The 20,285-nt window shown below is 44.5% G+C and overlaps 1 protein-coding gene across 10 annotated transcripts in view; it reads right to left on the bottom strand.

Moving 5' to 3' along the window:
* LOC147347185 (protein C19orf12 homolog) overlaps positions 1-20,285 on the bottom strand; it is a 34,069-nt gene that overhangs the window by 6,020 nt on the left and 7,764 nt on the right. For 3 of the 10 annotated variants that reach the window (XM_086369668.1, XM_086369664.1, XM_086369661.1), the window contains exons 1-2: positions 8,335-8,463; positions 7,383-7,499 (exon numbers count right to left, since the gene is read on the bottom strand). In XM_086369668.1, the coding sequence (XP_086225794.1) occupies positions 7,383-7,499; positions 8,335-8,367 (150 nt within the window). In that variant the 5' untranslated portion in view covers positions 8,368-8,463. Of the gene's footprint in view, positions 1-7,382; positions 7,500-8,334; positions 8,464-13,251; positions 13,567-20,285 lie in introns of those variants that run through there. The other 7 variants (XM_086369671.1, XM_086369670.1, XM_086369669.1 and 4 more) reach the window with 3 other exon arrangements.

A 20,285-nucleotide genomic window follows, 5' to 3' on the forward strand; every position in this document is an offset into this window, starting at 1 on the left:
TGCACAAGATATTATTAAATGGTAACTCATTAAAATTTAGCATTCTAATGAGGTAGGTATTAGTATTTTTGTTGATAAGCACACATCCTATTAGTAGTAGCTGGTAAGCAAGTGTTCAGATGTGAACCTTTATTTCTGCATTCCTTGTCTTCTCCTGTTGTGTCTCAGTGGAAAGAAAAATGAGGCATGTGTACACGTGTATGTTTTTTTATTACAGCACAGGTACAAGTTGAAAGAAGGAAAAGAGAGAAAGGAAAGTGGAGGATGCATGGAGCCTTAGGATGATTAAAGCAAGAAGCGTTTGGGAGGTCTCTGTGTGGGCAGGAGCATCCCTGGGTGGTGGGCCCTGCCCGGAAAAATCTGTAAGTCTCCACTGGGTGGTGGGGAACAAAGAGTCCATGAGTGCAGGACTCAGAGCCTGGAGGAAGACTGCACCCTGGTGCAAAGGTAGAGAAGAACTGCTCTCCCAAACCATGAGTGACAAAAGATAACACTGTGAGGCAATTCCACAGCGTAGTAGAGAAACTGCTGCTAGAGCTGGGCATCTCCAGCTTACACAGGATCTGGATTCCAAGAAATGGTGCCTCTTCAAGGAATGAGAATAACAGATCTGGACTTTGATCTCTCTTTCCCCTCCTCCCTTCTTATGTGAAATTACCTCCCAGCCCAAGTCCAGGAGAAGGGAGTTCTAAACGCCCCAATGTCGCTTGCTGACCACAGGTTCTTCCTGGGATCTGACTCTTCTTTATTTTTAACTACAGTGTCCATCTGACATTTTCCCATCAATGTCACAAGAAACTTTTTCAGAGGCAAAAAGATCTCTTTTCCTTTGCCCCTCTAACAAATCCGGAAAATCAGCCAAGGTCAAAGATCATGCTGTGGAGATCTTGGCAGATTTTAAAATAAATGCCTTGGATATTCACAGCCTCCCAGCTCGGCCCTAGCTGATGGGGTGGTCTAGGGCTCGTCACTGTCCCCTCTGGGACTCCCTGCAGCAGACGTCTCTTTCCCATCTCTTTCATAAATGCCCATGAAAGAGGTTGTAAAACTGCTTTGGGATCAGAAATATTGCTTCAGAAATGCCAAGCAAACTCAATCAAAATGCACCTGGGAATTCTTATATAATGATGGTTAGGGGAAAAGTCTCTGCAGCACTGTCCCTCAGGCACCCTGAGAGCTCCGTCATGTCTCGGAGGTCCTCTCTCTTTCCCCTCCACAGTATCAAATCCCAACTTATACCAGGGGAGGCAGCCATCTCTGTGATCAAGAGAGTAGATATGGGAGAGAGAGCAAAGGAGCTGGCCTCCTGTTTATAGAAGCAGCTAAGTTGGAATTCCCCTATCTGCCTGCTGTGTGTGTCAGGCTTTCCTGGACCCTTTGTTCTTGCAAGTGCTGGAGAATTTACTGTCACTTTCTCTACAGTGGATTCCGTAAGCAGAAATGTCATCTAATCAAGCATGTCTCCTCTCAGCCAATCCACTGACCTCCTTGTTCCTAAAGTGAGATGACCCTTTTGTGTTGGAAATTGTTGTGTGCTTAACCACATCCTTAACCACTCCCAATCCTGACTTCTATGTAGCCCTGGACCCTGAGTGTCTTGAAGACTTTGAACACTTGGTGGTCTTTTCCAGGTCTTTCCATCCTGGAGAACAGGGTTTACAGAAGTGTCCATGTAATGAATGGGAGCCGATAACTCATTTCAATATTTTGAAAACCTTAATCAGATGTCATGTTCTCCTCTCTGAAGCTCTCACTGGAGAGTGAATCATGTTGGATAACCTAATACTTGTTTGAGTGTATTTTTGGGGGGAAGACATACATTCTGAAACACATGAGTGTGAAGGGGGAAGAATGCCGGATGGAATCGAGTGGAAACCTTGACCTGCCTTTTCTCCCTTCAGACAGCTCTCCAGGTCTTACTCTCCCTGTGTTTAGAAAACACGATTGTGAGCTTTGACTGAGGCATAGCAGTAAAGGGCTATCCCAAGTCCGCTGTCCGGTAGGATCTGGGGATTCTGAAACCTCACCAGTGGCTAGGCAGAAAAGCTCAGTTTGGGTTGAGGGTGATCTGGAAAGAGAAAGTCCTACGGCAGGACAGGGATGGAGGATGGGCCTGGAAAGAGTAAGGAAGACTGAACAAGGCAGCCTGTTTTCAAACTTTACTTGCACTCATTTAATTTCTTAAATCTCCACACCACTTCTGGAAAGAGAAGAGGAAGTATGGATGCTTAAAACGGCTAAAATGAAATCATGTCTTCTCAAGCCTTTCTGTCTTGCCCTTCTGGCTCCAGGGGCCTGTGCCATGTTGGTGCCTATGTCTGCATTCTCAGGGGAAGCAGGCAACCTTGGTCAGAATATCCAGGATGCTGAGCCCAGAAATGTCATTTACCAGGAATATTATCTGTGTGCCAATACCTCTGAGATCTCTACCCACAGCCCCCACCCTGAGCTGCAGATCAATGTATCTAGCCGCTTCCATGCATCATTCTGTGGACTTCCCTGTGCATCCTTGAACTTGCCTGGCTCTCTGCCACCTGGGCACTGAGCACCCCTTTCCCTCCAACTCCACCCTCAACACCTTGGATTTATTAGAATATGCAATGTAAGCAGCATCTCCTCTAGGAAGTCCTCTCTGACTCTCTTCCACCCTCTCCCGGGTTATATGCTCATCTCCTGTCCCTTTCCAGACCCTCTGCAAGCCTTCTAGAGCATGTTCTCCAGCGATAAGGTCATCTGCTTACTTGTTCTTTACCTTTAGTCAACAGTGGAAATCTTGAGGGTCATGACTGTGTCTGAATTACCCTATACGTTCAGCACTTCCCAGGCGTGTTGACGGACACAGGATGTACTTACTAACTGGGTACCAAATGCATGGATAAGTTAATAAATGAATGAATAACTGAGTAGAAAAGGAAACATTTCTTGAGTATTGATACCTCAAACTATAGGCGCGGCTATACTGTTGATAGTAGTTTGGTACTTGGATAAAAACAGACATATAGACCAGTGGAACAGAAACAAGAGGCCAAATGTAAGCCCGTGCATATGTGGTCAACGCCTATTTCACAAGGGAGCCAGGAATGCTCAATGGGGAGAAGATAGACCTTTTAATAAATAGTGTTGGGAAAACAGGATGTCTGCATGATGAAAAACTGAAACAGATCTCAGTCCCACTCCCCCTCACAATGTCGAATGGAGTAAAGATTAAAATGTAAGACGTTTAAGCATAGAGCTCCTAGAATGAAATACAGAGGAAAAGGTCCTTGATGGAGGGACAGAGGGTTTCAGGAAATGCGGAGGTGGATGTTCTAAAGGTACAAAGTCTCAGTTATGAAATGATAAGGTCTGGGAATCTAATGTTCAGTGTGTTGACCAGTGGTCCCCAACCCCAGGCAATGAACAGGAACCAAACCGTGGCCTGTTAGGAGATGGGTTGCCCAGAGAAAGTGAATGGCAGGAGAAATGAAAACCATCCCCACCTTTCCCAGCTCCCTGGCCGAGGTCCCTGGAAAAATTCTCTTCCACGAAACTAGTCCCTGGTGTCAAAAAGGTTGAGGAGTGCTGGTGTTGATCATAGTTAATATTATTGTATTGGATACTTAAAAGTTGCTATGAGAGTAGAATTTTAATTTCTCACCACCATCACAATACAAAATGTTGATTATGAGATGAAGAATGTGCCAACCTTGTGGTAAACACTTTGCCATGTATAGGTATATAAGTCATAATATTATATGCTTTAAATTGACAAGCTGTTAAGTGAAAATCACTTCTCAATAAAGCTGCAAAAATATAAAAATGAAGTTAGTGGTCATGAATGCTATGTGAAACTTCTCAACACAACTATGGCCTTTTCTTCATCCACAATCAACTGAACAGATGCAGGGAAAGGCTAGGATTTTAGCTGGATTTCAACACAAACCTCGATAGAATGTGTGAAAAAAAACAGTAGTTATAATGACTGCCTAGGCAATCTAAACTGGAGAGAGAGATGTAAAGATATGAGGGAGATGAAGCACAGTGATAAATGTCTAGGTGCGTACTGAGGAAGAAACTGAAAGGAGATGGTATAGAAGTACATTCTCCGTGGATACTGAGTTCTCATGAATCACGGAGGTAGCTGTGGAGAGAGTGAGAGTGAGTCAGGAGAAAAGCCTTCAAGGGAAAAAGGGAGCCAAGGGGGTGAGTGCGGGGAGCGAGCTCCGCCCCTGGCAAAGGTCATGAGGAAGGAGGCTTGGCATACCCAAAGGCGGGATCAAGCCTCAGGAGTCTCCCTGGAAATTCTTGAGCAATCTACCCCCCAAACCAGAGTCTGCCTACTTTCTGCTTTATGCTTTCACCTACCCCTCTGACTTTACGGGGGGCTGTCCCCCACTACCTCTCTCTGAAAAAAGAGTTAGCTTACAGCTCCAGTTAATAATTCCTGGGTGTGACAGTGTTTCAACCTACAAACTCCCTTGGAAGTCCTCTAGCCTGTCTGAATAGGTTTTTCTGGCCACATGTGATTGCTCAGAGCCTCCAAACTGTGAGAGGCATGAGATGTTCTAAACTGTCTAAATACAGATTCCTTTGAGTAGTTAAAAGATTGATTAGAAATTGTATTGGTGAAGGGATTTTCACTTGTTGGGCCAATGTTTGCTGCTAAGTCTCCATATCCCTTACCTGCTGTGTCCCTGGCAGTGTATTGATTAATATAATTGATGCAAATAGTAGCTTTAATGTTTGTAACCTGGGACCCTTGAGTTAATTCTTTTTCTTGTTATAGCCCACCACACCTTTGCCCTGTAGGAATGCAACTTTATCTAATGCTTTTGGAGGGTGGCGCTTGACTTATCACCTTTAGAGAAAAATAAGTTTTCTGAAGAAAGGGTCTTAAAGTGTTAACAAGCCTCCGGGCCAGAAGATGATGCAAATTACCTAAGCTTTTGCATATGATAAGTTTGCAGGAAGAAAGCCTGGCTTGCTGCATGACTCTACCCCTTCCCCCATTATCCTTTATGCATAACTTAAGGTATAAAAACTACTTTGGAAAATAAAGTGCGGGCCTTGTTCACCGAAACTTGGTCTCACCATGTCGTTCTTTCTCTTACCTTCTGGCTGAATTATTCAGCCTCTTTTCTCCACTGAATTTCCTCACTGAGCTATCCTTATTTCAGCCTCTTTTCTCCACTGAATTTCCTCACTGAGCTATCCTTATTCTATTACTCTTTATATCCTTAATTAACGTTTAATTAAGCAGTTGTTTCCTGATCCTCGCCGACGCCGTCCCCGCTTCGAATTCCCTGGATCCACCGGGGCTGGACCCCGGCAGGTGAGGTGGGGATGACAGCAGCTAGGAGGGTTAGGGGGCAAAGCTGCAGTCAAAACTGAGGATGATGTCATTTAATCTACAACATCTCCCACAGGGAAGGTTTTTTTTTTTTTTTTTTTAAGATTTATTTAGTTTTGGCTGCCCTGGGTCTACGTTGCTGTGCACGGGCTTTCTCTTGTTGTGGTACACAGTTTTCTCATTGCTGTGGCTTCTCTTGTTGCTGAGCACGGGTTCTAGAGCACAGGCACAGTAGTTGTGGGCACTGGCTTTGTTGTTCAGAGGGAATGTGTGAACTTGCTAGATCAGGGATGGTACCTGTGTCTCCTGCATTGGCTGGTGGACTCTTAGCCACCAGACCAACAAAAATCCCCCATGGATGAGGGTTGCAACACATGCATTACAGATGATGACACCAAGCAGTATGAGGCTAAACAGCTGGCCAAGGTCTCTCAGCAGAGATTGAAATCTTAAGCCAGTTAAAAATTAAGAGTAGCAATGATGTGAGAAGGAATTGTTCTGCCTTTGGCTTCCACACACTGCCAGGGACAGTCTACCCAAAAGGGCCTTTCTCGCTAATGTTTTCCCTTCGCTACACTGGGGGAGCTCACTCTGAATATTCCATACAAAGGACTAATTAAGGGCAAGGGTTGTAGAGTCTCCAGAGCTCCATCTTCTCTCCTAAACACCAGGCGTAGTTGATTCCCTGGTTTCCTCTCCAGTAAGAGGCTCATCAACACCCTTTCTCATTCTCTACAACTGCTCTGCCCTTTATAACCAGGGAGGACGTTTCTGCTGCCACCACCAGCTCATCCTGATTTGCCATTGCCACAAGGGTCAGGCCCTTGCCTTGTCTACACCTTATTACAGGGTTCTCCAGGAACCCACATCCTCACCTCTGCTTTCCAGGACTTGGGGAGGATTTCAGTGCTTCCCAGGACTTAAGGAGCTTCATACTCCCAAGACATTCTATTCATTCTCCGGCTAAACAGCAGGAAGCATTCACCCCAGTTCTTCTGCCCTATGGTAATGGCTCTGATCGCAAGCACCCATTTCAGAAATCAACAGTCGTGTCACCTGGCCTTTCTTCCATCCCTGCCATGGCCACTTCAAACCTGGAGAATCCAGAGCAGGAGCAAGAAACCAACTTCTCACCTGGAAACTGAAGGTCTAAATATACTTGCCACAGAATAAGACACAAAGGCGGGCATAGTACACACCACACTTTAAAAAAAATGGTCCTACAGATGAGGAGCACATTCTGGAATACCAAATCATGTGTAGGGACACATTATAGAACACTATTTCAGAGTTGTGTTCCGGATCTTGAGAGTAATTTTGGCGTTCGTCTTTGTATATGTGTCTAAGTATGTCTGAGCTATGTGTTTGGAAATTCATGTGTACCTGCGGTAAAGATGTCTGTGCAGTTTTATCCTTCTGTGCCTGTTTTCAGAGTTTGGCATCTTTGGCTTGCCTGTCTGAACTATTGTGTGGGTATGAAATCACAGAATTAGATGATTTGAATTTTATAACTCTACATCTCTAGAACCAGTGGTCTATACACCTGAATGTTATCTCTTGTATTTATTTATCTCCAGTATGACTATAAAATTATTTAGACTTAAAGGTCAGTCTTTGCTTTGTCTTTGTCTTTTATCTTTCACTATCCCTAGCATATTAGAGCCTGGTTCACGAAAAAAGGAAGGACCTTTCAATTAGTCAGATTTGTGTTGAAATCCTGATAAGCATTTACAAACCATGTGACCCTGGGCCTATTATTTAATCTCAATTACCTTCTTTTTTTGCTGTATAAAATAGAAGTAGTAACCAATTTTCAGATGACTAAGATTAGGATTAATATATGAAAAGTGATATAAATTTATACCTCAGTCTGCCTTTACCTTGCGTAGTACCCTCAAAAAATCTGTTTTCTGATGTGAAATAAGGATAATAGTTACCATGTATTAAAATCCTATTATGCTGTCAGGCTGCAGTGCTGGGGACCCTGGGTTCAGTCCTTGGGTCGGGAAGATCGCCTGGAGAAAGGAATGGCCCCCCAGTCCAGTATTCTCACCTGGACGACTGAATCGAGAGAGGAGTCTTCTGGGTAACACAGGGGTGCGTCATTAGTCTGACTCATGCTGTCTTTCCATGAGTTAGCGGAGGTCTTTGTAGTGGTTGCATAAGCATCCTATAACGGTCAGATATAAAAACATAAGAAATACATATGGCCAAATAATATTGAAAATAGGGTCACTATAATAAATGAATTAATACTATAAAATAAAAGTAAAAACACTATGAGAAGATATTTTCTAAACAGGGTTTCCTGCTCATTCCATATTCCAATTGGTCAGTGAAGGTCTCTGTAATGGGTCAGTTCAGTCGCTCAGTCGTGGCCGACTCTTTGCAACCCCATGAATCACAGCATGCCAGGCCTCCCTGTCCATCACCAAAACCAGAGTTTACCCACTCATGTCCATCGAGTTGGTGATGCCATCCAGCCATCTCATCCTCTGTCGTCCCCTTCTCCTGCCCCCAATCCCTCCCAGCATCAGGGTCTTTTCCAATGAGTCAACTCTTCCATGAGTTGGCCAAAGTACTGGAGTTTCAGCTTCAGCATCAGTCCTTCCAATGAACACCCAGGACTGATCTCCTTTAGGATGGACTGGTTGGATCTCCTTGTAGTCCAAGGGACTCTCAAGAGTCTTCTCCAACACCACAGTTCAAAAGCATCAATTCTTCGGTGCTGAGCACAAACCCCACTCCTACTTCCTACCAAGTACCCCTACCAGTGACCAGTGTAAGCTCTCGATGCAAGAGAACTCAGGAGCCAACAACCTGGTCCTCTTCATGGAAACTTTCTTCACATTGAGTAGGTATCAATGCCCATCTCCTCCCCTTCCAGATGCATTTCCAGCATCCACCCTTCACCTCCTAGCACTGTCCTTCATCCATTCCTGAGACTCTCTCAAGTCTCAGAGGTCCTCTCACTTCCCCCAACCCGGTATCAAATCCCAACTCACAGGGGCGGTGCAGGTGGTGGCCATGTCTGCCATCACAGGAGCAGAATCAAGAGACAGAGCAAAACACCTGGCCTCCAGTTTAAATAAGCTGGTTAGAAGGAAATGTCCTGCCCACCTGCTGTGTTTATCAAGCTTCCTTGTACTCTTGGCTCTTGCATGGTCTCCTGAATTTACTTTCACTATTGCTATTGGAGAGTCAATATTAACACTGGGAGGCAATTCCACAGCGCAGTAGAGAAACTGCCCCATGGGGCTGGGAATCTCCAGCTTACACAGGATCTGGATTCCGAGAAATGGTGTCTCTTCAAGGAATGAGAATAACGGATCTGGACTTTTATCTCTCTTTTCCCTCCTCCCTTCTTATGTGAAATTACCTTCCAGCCCAAGTCCGGGAGAAGGGGAGTTCTAAATGCCCCAATGGCGCTTGCTGACCACAGGTTCTTCCTGGGATCTGACTCTTCTTTGTTTTTAACAGTGTCCATCTGACATTTTTCCATCAATGTCACAAGAAACTTTTTCAGAGGCAAAAAGATCCCTTTTCCTTTGCCCGTCTAACAAATCCGGAGAATCAGCCAAGGTCAAAGATCATGCTGTGGAGATTTTGGCAGGTTTTAAAGCAAATGTCTCAGATATCAACAGCCTCCCAGCTCGGCCCTAGCTGATGGGGTGGTCTAGGGCTCGTCACTGTCCCCTCTGGGACTCCCTGCAGCAGACGTCTCTTTCCCATCTCTTTCATAAATGCCCATGAAAGAGGTTGTAAAACTGCTTTGGGATCAGAAATATTGCTTCAGAAATGCCAAGCAAACTCAATCAAAATGCACCTGGGAATTCTTATATAATGATGGTTAGGGGAAAAGTCTCTGCAGCACTGTCCCTCAGGCACCCCTGAGAGCTCCGTTATGTCTCGGAGGTCCTCTCTCTTTCCCCTCCACAGTATCAAATCCCACCTTACACTAGGGGAGGCAGCCATCTCTGTGATCAAGAGAGTAGATATGGGAGAGAGAGCAAAGGAGCTGGCCTCCCGTTTATAGAAGCAGCTAAGTTGGAAATCTCCTATCTGCCTGCTGTGTGTGTCAGGCTTTCCTGGACCCGTTGTTCTTGCAAGTGCTGGAGAATTTACTGTCACTTTCTCTACAGTGGATTCCGTAAGCAGAAATGTCATCTAATCAAGCATGTCTCCTCTCAGCCAATCCATTGTCCTCCTTGTTCCTAACATGAGAGACCCTTTTGTGTAGGAAATTGTTCTGTGCTTAACCACCCACCACTCCCAATCCTGACTTCTATGTAGCCCTGGGCCCTGAATGTCTTGAAGACTTTGAACACTTGGTGATTCTTTCCAGGTCTTTCCATCCTGGAGAACATGGTTTTACAGAAGTGTCGGTGTAATGAAAGGAATGGGAGCCAAGAACTCATTTCAATATTTTGAAAACCTTAATCAGATGTCATGTTCTCCTCTTTGAAGCTCTCACTAGAGAGTGAATCATGTTAGAAAACCTAATACTTATTTGAATGCATTTTGTTGGGGGACACATATATTCTGAAATACGTGGAATGAGTGTGAAGGGGGAAGAATGCTTGATGGAATTGAATGGAGATCTTAACCTTCCTTTTCTCTCTTCAGATAGATCTCCAGGGTCATACTGTCCTTGTGTTTAAAAAACAAGATTGTGACCTTTGGTTGAAGTACAGCCACAAAATGGTGCCCCGAGTGCACTGTCCAATAGGATCGAGGGATTCTGAAACCTCACCAGTGGCCAGGCAGAAAAGCTCAGATCAGATTGGGAGTGATCTGTAAAGAGTAAACCCTGCAGCAGGACAAGGATAGGGGATGGGCCAGGAAAGATTAAGGAAGACTGAACAGGGCAGCCTGGAGTAAAGTGTTTTCAACTGAGCCTTCCATTCAGTTCAGTCGCTCAGTTGTGTCTGAATCTTTGCGACCCCATGAATCACAACATGCCAGGCCTCCCTGTTCATCACCAACTTCTGGGGTTTACCCAAACTCATGTCCATTGAGTCGGTGATGCCATCCAGGCATCCCATCCTCTGTTGTCCCCTTCTCCTCCTACCCCCATTCCCTCCCAGCATAAGGGTCTTTTCCAATGAGTCAACTCTTCACATGAGGTGGCCAAAATATTGGAGTTTCAGCTTCAGGATTAGTCCTTCCAATGAACACCCAGGACTGATCTCCTTTAGAAAGGACTGGTTGGATGTCCTTGCAGTCCAAGGGACTCTCAAGAGCCTTCTCCAACACCACACTTCAAAAGCATCAATTCTTTGGTGCTCAGCTTTCTCCACAGTCCAGCTCTCACATCCATACATGACCACTGGAAAAACCATAGCCTTGACTAGACGGACCTTTGTTGGCAAAGTAATGTCTCTGCTTTTTAATATGCTGTCTAGATTGGTCATAACTTTCCTTCCAAGGAGTAAGCGTCTTTTAATTTCATGGCTGTAATCACCATCTGCAGTCATTTTTAAGCCCCCCCACCCAAATACAGTCTGACACTGTTTGCACTGTTTCCCCATGTATTTCAAACTTTACTTGCATCCACTTAATTTCTTAACTCTTCATGACACTTCTGGAAAGAGCAGAGGCAGTGTGGATGGTTGCTGCTGCTGCTAAGTCGCTTGAGTCGTGTCGGATTCTGTGCGACCCCATAGATGGAAGCCAATCAGGCTCCCCCGTCCCTGGGATTCTCTAGGCAAGAACACTGGTGTGGATTGCCATTTCCTTCTCCAATGCATGAAGGTGAAAAGTAAAATTGAAGTCGCTCAGTCTTGTCCGACTTTTAGCGACTCCATGGGCTGCAGCCTACCTGGCTCCTCTGTCCATGGGATTTTCCAGGCAGGAGTACTGGAGTGGGGTGCCATTGCTGCTTAAAAGTTAATCACGTCTTCTCAGAGGCTTTCTGTCTTGCCCTTCTGGCTCCAGGGACCTATGCCATGTTGGTGCCTATGTCTTCATTCTCAGGGGAAGCAGGGAACCTTGGTCAGAATCTCCAGGATGCTGAGCCCAGAAATGTCATTTGACAGTGATGATATCTGTGTGCCAATATCCCTGAGATCTCTATCCACAGCCCCGCCGTGAGCTGCAGATCTGTGGATCTAGCTGCTTCCATGCATGGTTCCATGACCTTCCCTGTGTGTCCTTGAACTTTCCTGACACTCTGCCACCTGGAAACCAAGCACACCTTTCCCAACGACTCTACCCTCAACACCTTGGATTTATTAGAATATGCAATGTGAGCAGCATCTCCTCCTGGAAGTCCTCCCTGACACTCCTCCACCCTCTCTTGGGTTATATCCTCATCTCTTGTCCTTTTCCAGCCCCTCTGCAATGCTCTCCAAGCCTGTTCTCCAGTGATAAGTTCATCTGCTTACTTGTCCTTTACATTTAGTCAACAATGGAAATCTTGAGGGTCATGACTGTGTCTGCATCACCCTATACCTTCAGCACTTTCTTGGCATGTTTTCGGGCACAGGATGTATTTACTAACTAGACTAGTTACCAAATGCATGAATGAATGAATTAATGAATGAATAATTGAGTAAAAATAGGAAGCAAAATTTCTTGAGTACTTCAGTTCAGTTCAGTTCAGTTCAGTCGCTCAGTCATGTCTGACTCTTCGTGACCCCATGGACTACAGTGTGCCAGGCTTCCCTGTCCATCACCAACTCTCGGAGCCTGCTCAAATTCATGTCCATCAAGTCGATGATGCCATCCAACCATCTCATCCTCTGTCATCCCCTTCTCCTCCTGCTTTCAATCTTTCCCAGCATCAGGGTCTTCTCCAATGAGTCAGTTCTTCGCATCAGGTGGCCAAAATATTGGAGTTTCAGCTTCAGCATCAGTCCTTCCAATGAATATTCAGGGATGATTTCCTTTAGGATGGACTGGTTGGATCTCCTTGCAGTCCAAGGGACTCTCAAGAGTCTTCTCCAACACCACACTTCAAAAGCATCAATTCTTCAACACTCAGCTTTCTTCACAGTCCAACTCTCACATCCATACAAGAACACTGGAAAAACCATAGCCTTGACTAGATGGACCTTTGTTGGCAAAGTAGTATCTCTGCTTTTGAATATGCTATCTAGGTTGGTCATAACTTTCCTTCCAAAGAGTAAACGTCTTTTAATTTCATGGCTGCAATCACCATCTGCAGTGATTTTGGAGCTCCCCAAAATAAAGTCTGACACTGTTTCCACTATTTGCCATGAAGTGATGGGACTGGATGCCAGGATCTTAGTTTTCTGAATGTTGAGCTTTAAGCCAACTTTTTCACTCACCTCTTTCACTTTCATCAATATATCAAACTATGAGACAAAGCTATCCTATTGAAAAAAGTTTGGTACTTGGATGAAAAACAGACATATAGACCAGTGGACCAGAACTGAGAGGTCAGATTTAAGCCCATGCTGCTGCTGCTGCTGCTGCTAAGTCGCTTCAGTCGTGTCCGACTCTGTGTGACCCCCTAGACGGCAGCCCATCAGGCTCCTCTGTCCCTGGGATTCTCTAGGCAAGATCACTGGAGTTGGTTGCCATTTCCTTCTCCATAAGCCCATGCAAATGGAGTTAACTCATATTTCCCAAGGGAGCCAAGAATGCTCAATGGGGAAAGATAGAATTTTTAGTAAATCTTGTTGGGAAAACTAGGTATCTGCATGCTGAAAAATGAAAAAGGATCTCTATCTCATTCCCATTCACAACAATTCACATGGAGTTGAGTAAAGATTCTCTTGTAATGCGTTTATGCATAGAGCTCTTAGAATGAAACATGGGCAAAAAGTCCCTTGACATGGGTGCAGGCACGAGTCTTGGTACTGCGCTTCAAGTTCAATCAATAAAACCCATTTTCAACAAGCCACAATCAGTTTCTTAGGCGTTACAGCTCTCCGAGTCTGAAACGCCTGTCTCACCTGGGCCACTGAGCTGGACCTTCGTACCTGGAGGTCGTGCCTCTGCTCCTCATCACCAGGCTCCACCAAAACCAAGGGCAGCTGCTCATCAGTGGGCTTCACCACCTTCAGGGTGAAGTGGATCGTTGTCTCCTTGTCGATGCCATACAGTGACAGAGTTCTCTGGGACTTCAGGGTCTTTGAGCCCAGTTGGAGGACCTGGTCCTGCATGGGAACCTTGGTCTTATGCCACACTTGTTCAGTGATCTCCTTTGCTCTTTGTCTCAAGTTGACTTTGAAGGTCATGCATCCTACTGTCTCACAAAGGACATTCACCTAGACAGCAAAGGCCAGGAGACTGGTACTTAGAATGCCTGCCCCCTTTTACATCCTTTGTGCCACTGCCTTAATTGCTCCCACCTTTCACTGCCAGTCTGGTTCTCCACTTTCTTTACAACAATCTCTGTCCCTTCCATCTGTGGTGCTGCTTTTTCTGAATTTTCAAAGTTATAATGTCAGAAAAGCGGTGATATTCCTTTATTACCATATCTCTTACCCATCTTAAAATGTTATTAATGATTTCCTACCTTATTTCCCTGTTTCTTGTTTAGATAAACTTTGTCAACTGTCAAAAGTATATACAGCTACCAAGCATCCAAAGATGTTCTTGACATTCCAAACAACTCCCAAAGAGAGTTTCCAGCACTTGACAGCCTAGTGTAATACTGATAGGGCTGTCTTCCATGATTATGTGAGGAGGCGATCCTGGTTAGGACACATATTCTCTGTGCTGTAAGTTTCCTTTTAATGTCCCACTGCTATCCTACATGTTCTGGTGATGGTATGTTCAATATCTCTCATTCACCTTTATTTTCTATGTTTTTTTTTAAATTTTAAATTTATTTATTTTAATTGGAGGCTAATTACTTTACAATATTGTACTGGTTTTGCCATACATCAACATGAATCCACCATGGGTGCACACGTGTTCCCCATCCTGAACCCCCCATCCCACCTCCCTCCCCATACCATCCCTCTGGGTCATCCCAGTGCACCAGCCCCAAGCATCCTGTATCCTGCATCAAACCTGGAGTGGCAATTCATTTCTTATATGATATTATACATGTTTCAATGCCATTCTCCCAAATCATCCCACCCTCTCCCTCTCCCACAGAGTCCAAAAGACTGTTCTATACATCAGTGTCTCTTTTGCTGTCTCGTATACAGGGTTATTGTTACCATCTTTCTAAATTCCATATATATATATGCGTAAGTATACTGTATTGGTATTTTTATTTCTGGCTTAGTTTACTGTGTATAATAGGCTCCAGTTTCATCCACCTCATTAGAACTTGTTCAAATGTATTCTTTTTAACATTTCCTATGTTTTAATATCAGAGAAGGCAATGGCACCCCACTCCAGTACTCTTGCCTGGAAAATCCATGGACAGAGGAGCCTGGTGGGCTGCAATCCACGGGGTTGCTAAGAGTTGGACATGACTGAACGACTTCACTTTCACTTTTCTCTTTCATGCATTGGAGAAGGAAATGGAAACCCACTCCAGTATTCTTGCCTGGAGAATCCCAGGGACGGTGGAGCCTGGTGGGCTGCCGTCTATGGGGTCGCACAGAGTCGGACACGACTGAAGCGACTTAACATGTTTTAATATCACCTAGTATAGAATATAGTCTCCTCCTAGTCAAATAAAGGTTCCACTCACAGAAAGTAGGGAGTATATCTAAGTCTTACTTCAATATTCTGAACATAGGGATGCTCACTCCTGTGTTGCATGAATATGGACAATTATATGCCAACAAATTTATAACTTAGTAGAAATGGATAAATTGCTAGCAATATAATATAACCTACCATGTCTGAAATCATGATGAATTGGAAAATCTGAGCAGACCAATAACAAGGAAGGCAATTGAATCAGTAATCAAAAGCCTCCCAATAAGGAAAAGCTCGGGACTACATTGTTTTGAAATGAATGCCACCAAAATTTTAAAGACGAATTAAAACCAATTCTTCTCAAAACCTTCCCTCAAATTGAAGAGGGCAGAACACTTCTAAACTCTTTTTATGAGGCAGCAGTACCTTGATGGTGGGCCTTAGGAAGCATCACTATGAACAAAGCTAGTGGAGGTGATGGAATTCCAGTTGAGCTTTTTCAAATCCTAAAAGATGACATTGTGAATGTGCTGCACTCAATATGCCAGCAAATTTGGAAAACACAGCAGTGGCCACAAAACTGGAAAAGGTCAGTTTGCATTCCAATCCCAAAGAAAAGCAATGCCAGAGAATGTTCAAACTACTGCACAATTGCACTCATGTCACACAGTAACAAAGTAAGGTAAAATCCTCCAAGCCAGGCTTCAACAGTACATGAACTGTGAACTTCCAGATGTTCAAGCTGGATTTAGAAAAGGCAGAGGAACTAGAGATCAAATTGCCAACATCCACTGGATGATCAAAAACGCAAATGAGTTCCTGAAAAACATCTACTTCTGCTTTATTGACTATGCCAAAGCCTTTGACTGTGTGGATCACAACAAACTGTGGAAAATTCTGAAAGAGATGGGAATACCAGACCACCTGACCTGCCTCCTGAGAAATCTGTATGCAGGTCAAGAAACAACAGGCAGAACTGGACATGGAACAACAGACTGGATCCAAATAGGAAAAGGAGTACGTCAAGGCTGTACATTGTCACCCTGCTTATTTAACTTATATGCAGAGTACATCATGCAAAATGCTGGGCTTGATGAAGCATAAGCTGGAATCAAGATTGCTGGAAGAAATATCAATAACCTCAGATATGCAGATGACACCACCCTTATGGCAGAAAGTGAAGAGGAACTCAAAAGCGTCCTGTTAAAAGTGAAAGAGGAGAGTGAAAAAGTTGGCTTAAAGCTCAACATTCAGAAAACTAAGATCATGGCATCTGGTCCAGTCACTACCTGGCAAGTAGATGGGGAAACAATGGAAACAGTGAGGAAGTTTATTTTGGGGGGCTCCAAACTCACTGCAGATGGTGACTGCCGCCATGAAATTAAAAGACCCTTGCTCTTTGGAAGAAAAGCTATGACCAACCTACACAGCATATTAAAAAGCAGAGACATTACTTTGCCAATAAAGGTGCATCTAGTGAAAGCTATGGTTTTTCCAGTAGTCATGTATGGATGTGAGATCTGGACTATAAAGAAAGTTGAGCACCAAAGAATTGATGCTTTTGAACTGTGGTGTTGGAGAAGACTCTTGAGAGTCCCTTGGACTGCACAGACATCCAACCAGTCCATCCTAAAGGAAATCATCCCTGAATATTCATTGGAAGGACTGAGGTTGAAGCTGAAACTCCAAAATTTTGGCCACCTGATGCGAGGAAGTGACTCATTGGAAAATACCCTGATGCTGGGAAAGATTGAGGCAGGAGGAGAAGGGGACCACAGAGGATGAGATGGTTGAACGGCACCACCGACTCAATGGACATGAGTTTGAGTAGGCTCCAGCAGTTGGTGATGGACAGGGAGGCCTGGTGTGCTGCAGTCCATGGGGTTGCAAAGAGTTGGACAGGACTGAGCGACTGAACTGAACTGAAGTATCCCTATCTTGTCACTGGAATGCCTCAGAGGACCTCTTTCAGTCTTCATTCAAAAATATCTTCCTAATCTAGATGCAACAGACACTTCTTTCTTGAAGTCTCACTCTTCTGTGCTAAGCATTGCCCTCATGCCAAGTTCCTTCCGAGTGTTTATATTCTTACGTCAGTTAACAGCTCAGGTCATAAAGAATATAGGATAACAGAGTTATGTGAACCTCTCTCTGGGGACTAGAAGGAGGTTTAAGAGCCCTGGACCCCTAAACAAGATAAGGGAAATAGGAATCTAAACAGTATTTCCATGGTTTGAAGTTTTGCCAGCCCTGCTGAGCACAAAGGCCACTCCCACCTCATACCACGTACCCTATCAGAGGCCACGGCCAGGTCTCAATACCAGAGAACTTAAGGGCCCGATAACCGGGTCCTCTTCACAGAAGCTTACTCCACATTGTGTAGGTATCCATGCCTGTCTGCTCCACTTCCAGATGTCTTCCCAGTGGCCCCATCTCAGCACTGTCCCTCATGCACCCCGAGAGCTCTGTCATGTCTCGGAGGTCCTCTCTCTTTCCCCTCCACAGTATCAGATCCCAACTTACACCAGGGGCAGCAGCCATCTCTGCGTTCAAGGGAGTAGAAACAGTAGAGAGAGCAAAGGAGCTGCCCTCCCGTTTACAGAAGCAGCTAAGTTGGAAATCTCCTATCTGCCTGCTGTGTGTGTCAGGATTTCCTGCACCCTTTGTTCTTGCAAGTGCTAGAGAATTTTCTGTCACTTTCTGTACAGTGGATTCCCTAAACAGAAATGTCATCTAATCATGCATGTCTCGTCTCAGCCAATCCATTGTCCTCCTTATTCCTAACGTGAGAGACCCTTTTGTGTAGGAAATTGTTCTGTGCTTAACCACGCACCAGTCCCAATCCTGACTTCTATGTAGCCCTGGACCCTCAGTGGCTTGACTTTGAACACTTGGTGGTCCTTTCCAGGTCTTTCCATCCTGGAGAACATGGTTTTACAGAAGTGTCCGTGTAATGAAAGGAATGGGAGCAGAGAACTCATTTCAATATTTTTGAAACCTTAATCAGATGTTATGTTCTCCTCTTTGAAGCTCTCACCAGAGAATGAATCATGTTGGAAAACCTAATACTTGTTTGAGTGTATTTTGTGTAGGGAGACATACATTCTGAAACACATAGAATGAGTGTGAAGGGGGAAGAATACCTGATGGGATAGATTGGAAACCTTGACCTGCCTTTTCTCCCTTCAGACAGCTGTCCGGGGTCTTACTGCCCCTGTGTTTAGAAAACACGATTGTGAGCTTTGACTGACGCACAGCCGTAAAGGGCTATCCCAAGTCCACTGTCCAGTAGGATCCAGGGATTCTGAAACTTCACCAGTGGGCAGGCAGAAAAGCTCAGATTAGCTTGAGGGTGATCTGGAAAGAGAAAGTCCTGCTGCAGGACAGGGATGGGGGAGGGGCCTGGAAAGAGTAAGGAAGACTGGACAAGGCAGCCTGGAGTAAACTGTTTTCAATTTCCAAACTTTACTGGCACTCATTTAATTTCTTAAATCTCCACGCCACTTCTGGAAAGAGAAGAGGAAGTGTGGATGGTTAAAGCACCTCAAAATTAAATCACATCTTCTCAGAGCTTTTCTGTCTTGCCCTTCTGGCTCCAGGGGCCTATGCCATGTTGGTGCCTAAGTCTGCATTCTCAGGGGAAGCAGGGAACCTTGGTCAGAATGTCCAGGATGCTGAGCCCAGAAATGTCATTGGCCAGCAATGATATCTGTGTGCCAATACCCCTGAGATCTCTACCCATAGCCCGACCCTGAGCTGCAGATCTGTGGATCTAGCTCCTTCCAAGCATGGTTTTGTGGTTCTTTCCTGGGAAATACCCTGTATAGAAGAGCCTGGAAAGCTATACACAGTCCATGGGGTCACAAAGGGTTGGACTGGACTGAGAGACTAACATACACACACACACACACACACAAATGTTGTCAGGCACAATTTTAAGAGCTCTGAATGTTTGACTAGTTAACAAATATTATTTTCAAGTCAAGAAACAGGTGTGGAAGGTTAAGCAACATTGCCTAAGGATGCTCATCTAGGAATTGGCAGAGCAACACTGAATCTCTGAAGGCTGACTTCCAAACATGTATTCTTAATCACAATATTAATATTTGGTCTACCTATTGGGACTAGAGAACCATGTATACATACAGGGATGAAAAGAGTTCCTTACTGAAAAATTAATAAAAAAATTGCAAGATTATTATTTCAAATGAAGAACAGTAAAAATGATGTTGAAAATAGGTTATCTATAAAAGATACCCATTGGCAAAATTGCAGTAGAAAGGTTCCATTAACTTTATTCATCACATCAACTATGATGGTTTCCATACCACTGATTCAGCATCACAGTCAAGAGTTAAAGACTTTGAATCCACATTCATTTGTTTGAAAAATACTGATCAATCTGAGATCCAGGAAAGTAGTACAGGAATCTCAGCAGTCATCTAGTCATCTAGATGACCATTTATACATGAAAATATTGAGATGAAGGGAAATGAGGTGACTTCCTCATATCAAATCGCTGGACCAAGAGGGTTCTGTTAGGTGGAACCCAGGTCTCCTGACTAATGAGTTTTCCTCTACCCAGAAGACTCTGTGTTTAAAGGCTGTTACATGTGCCCATCTGTGTTGCTCATGATCATTGCACTAGATGGTAAGCAGGAGTGGCATGGACATTGGACAGAGCCTAGAAAAGAAATTCACCACAGATTAAAATTCAGCATTCAGCAGTATATTGGCTGTATTAATGGAGATAGAGCACCTGAAACAAAGAAGGTGACAGTTCTGATCTACCCAGTGTTAGTTATACTAACCTGGCCTACTGTACCCATTTTCAGTTCAGTTCAGTCGCTCAGTCATGTCTGACTCTTTGTGACCCCATGAACCACAGCACGCCAGGCCGCCCTGTCCATAACTAACTGCCAGAGCCTACTCAAACTCATGTCCATTGAGTTGGTGAAGACATCCAACCATCTCATCCTCTGTCGTCCCCTTCTCCTCCTGCCCTCAACCTTTCCCAGCATCAGGGTCTTTTCAAATGAGTTAGCTCATCACATCAGGTGGCCAAAGTGTTGGAGTTTCAGCTTCAGCATCAGTTCTTCCAATGAATATTCAGGGATGATTTCCTTTAGGATGGACTGGTTGGATCTCCTTGCAGTCCAAGGGACTCTCAAGAGTTTCCTCCAACACCGCAGTTCAGCACTCAGCTTTCTTTATAGTCCAACTCTCCCATCCGGATATGACTACTGGAAAAACCATAGCCTTGACTAGACGGACCTTTGTTGACAAAGTAATATTTCCCCTTTTTAATATGCTGTCTAGGTTGGTCATAACTTTCCTTCCAAGGAGTAAGTGTCTTTTAATTTCATGGCTACAGTCACCATCT

Source organism: Bos grunniens, chromosome 23 (assembly GCF_055505025.1).
Source record: "Bos grunniens cultivar Pamir isolate PY7600 chromosome 23, Bosgru_T2T1.0, whole genome shotgun sequence".
Classification (NCBI taxonomy): Eukaryota; Metazoa; Chordata; class Mammalia; order Artiodactyla; family Bovidae; genus Bos; species Bos grunniens.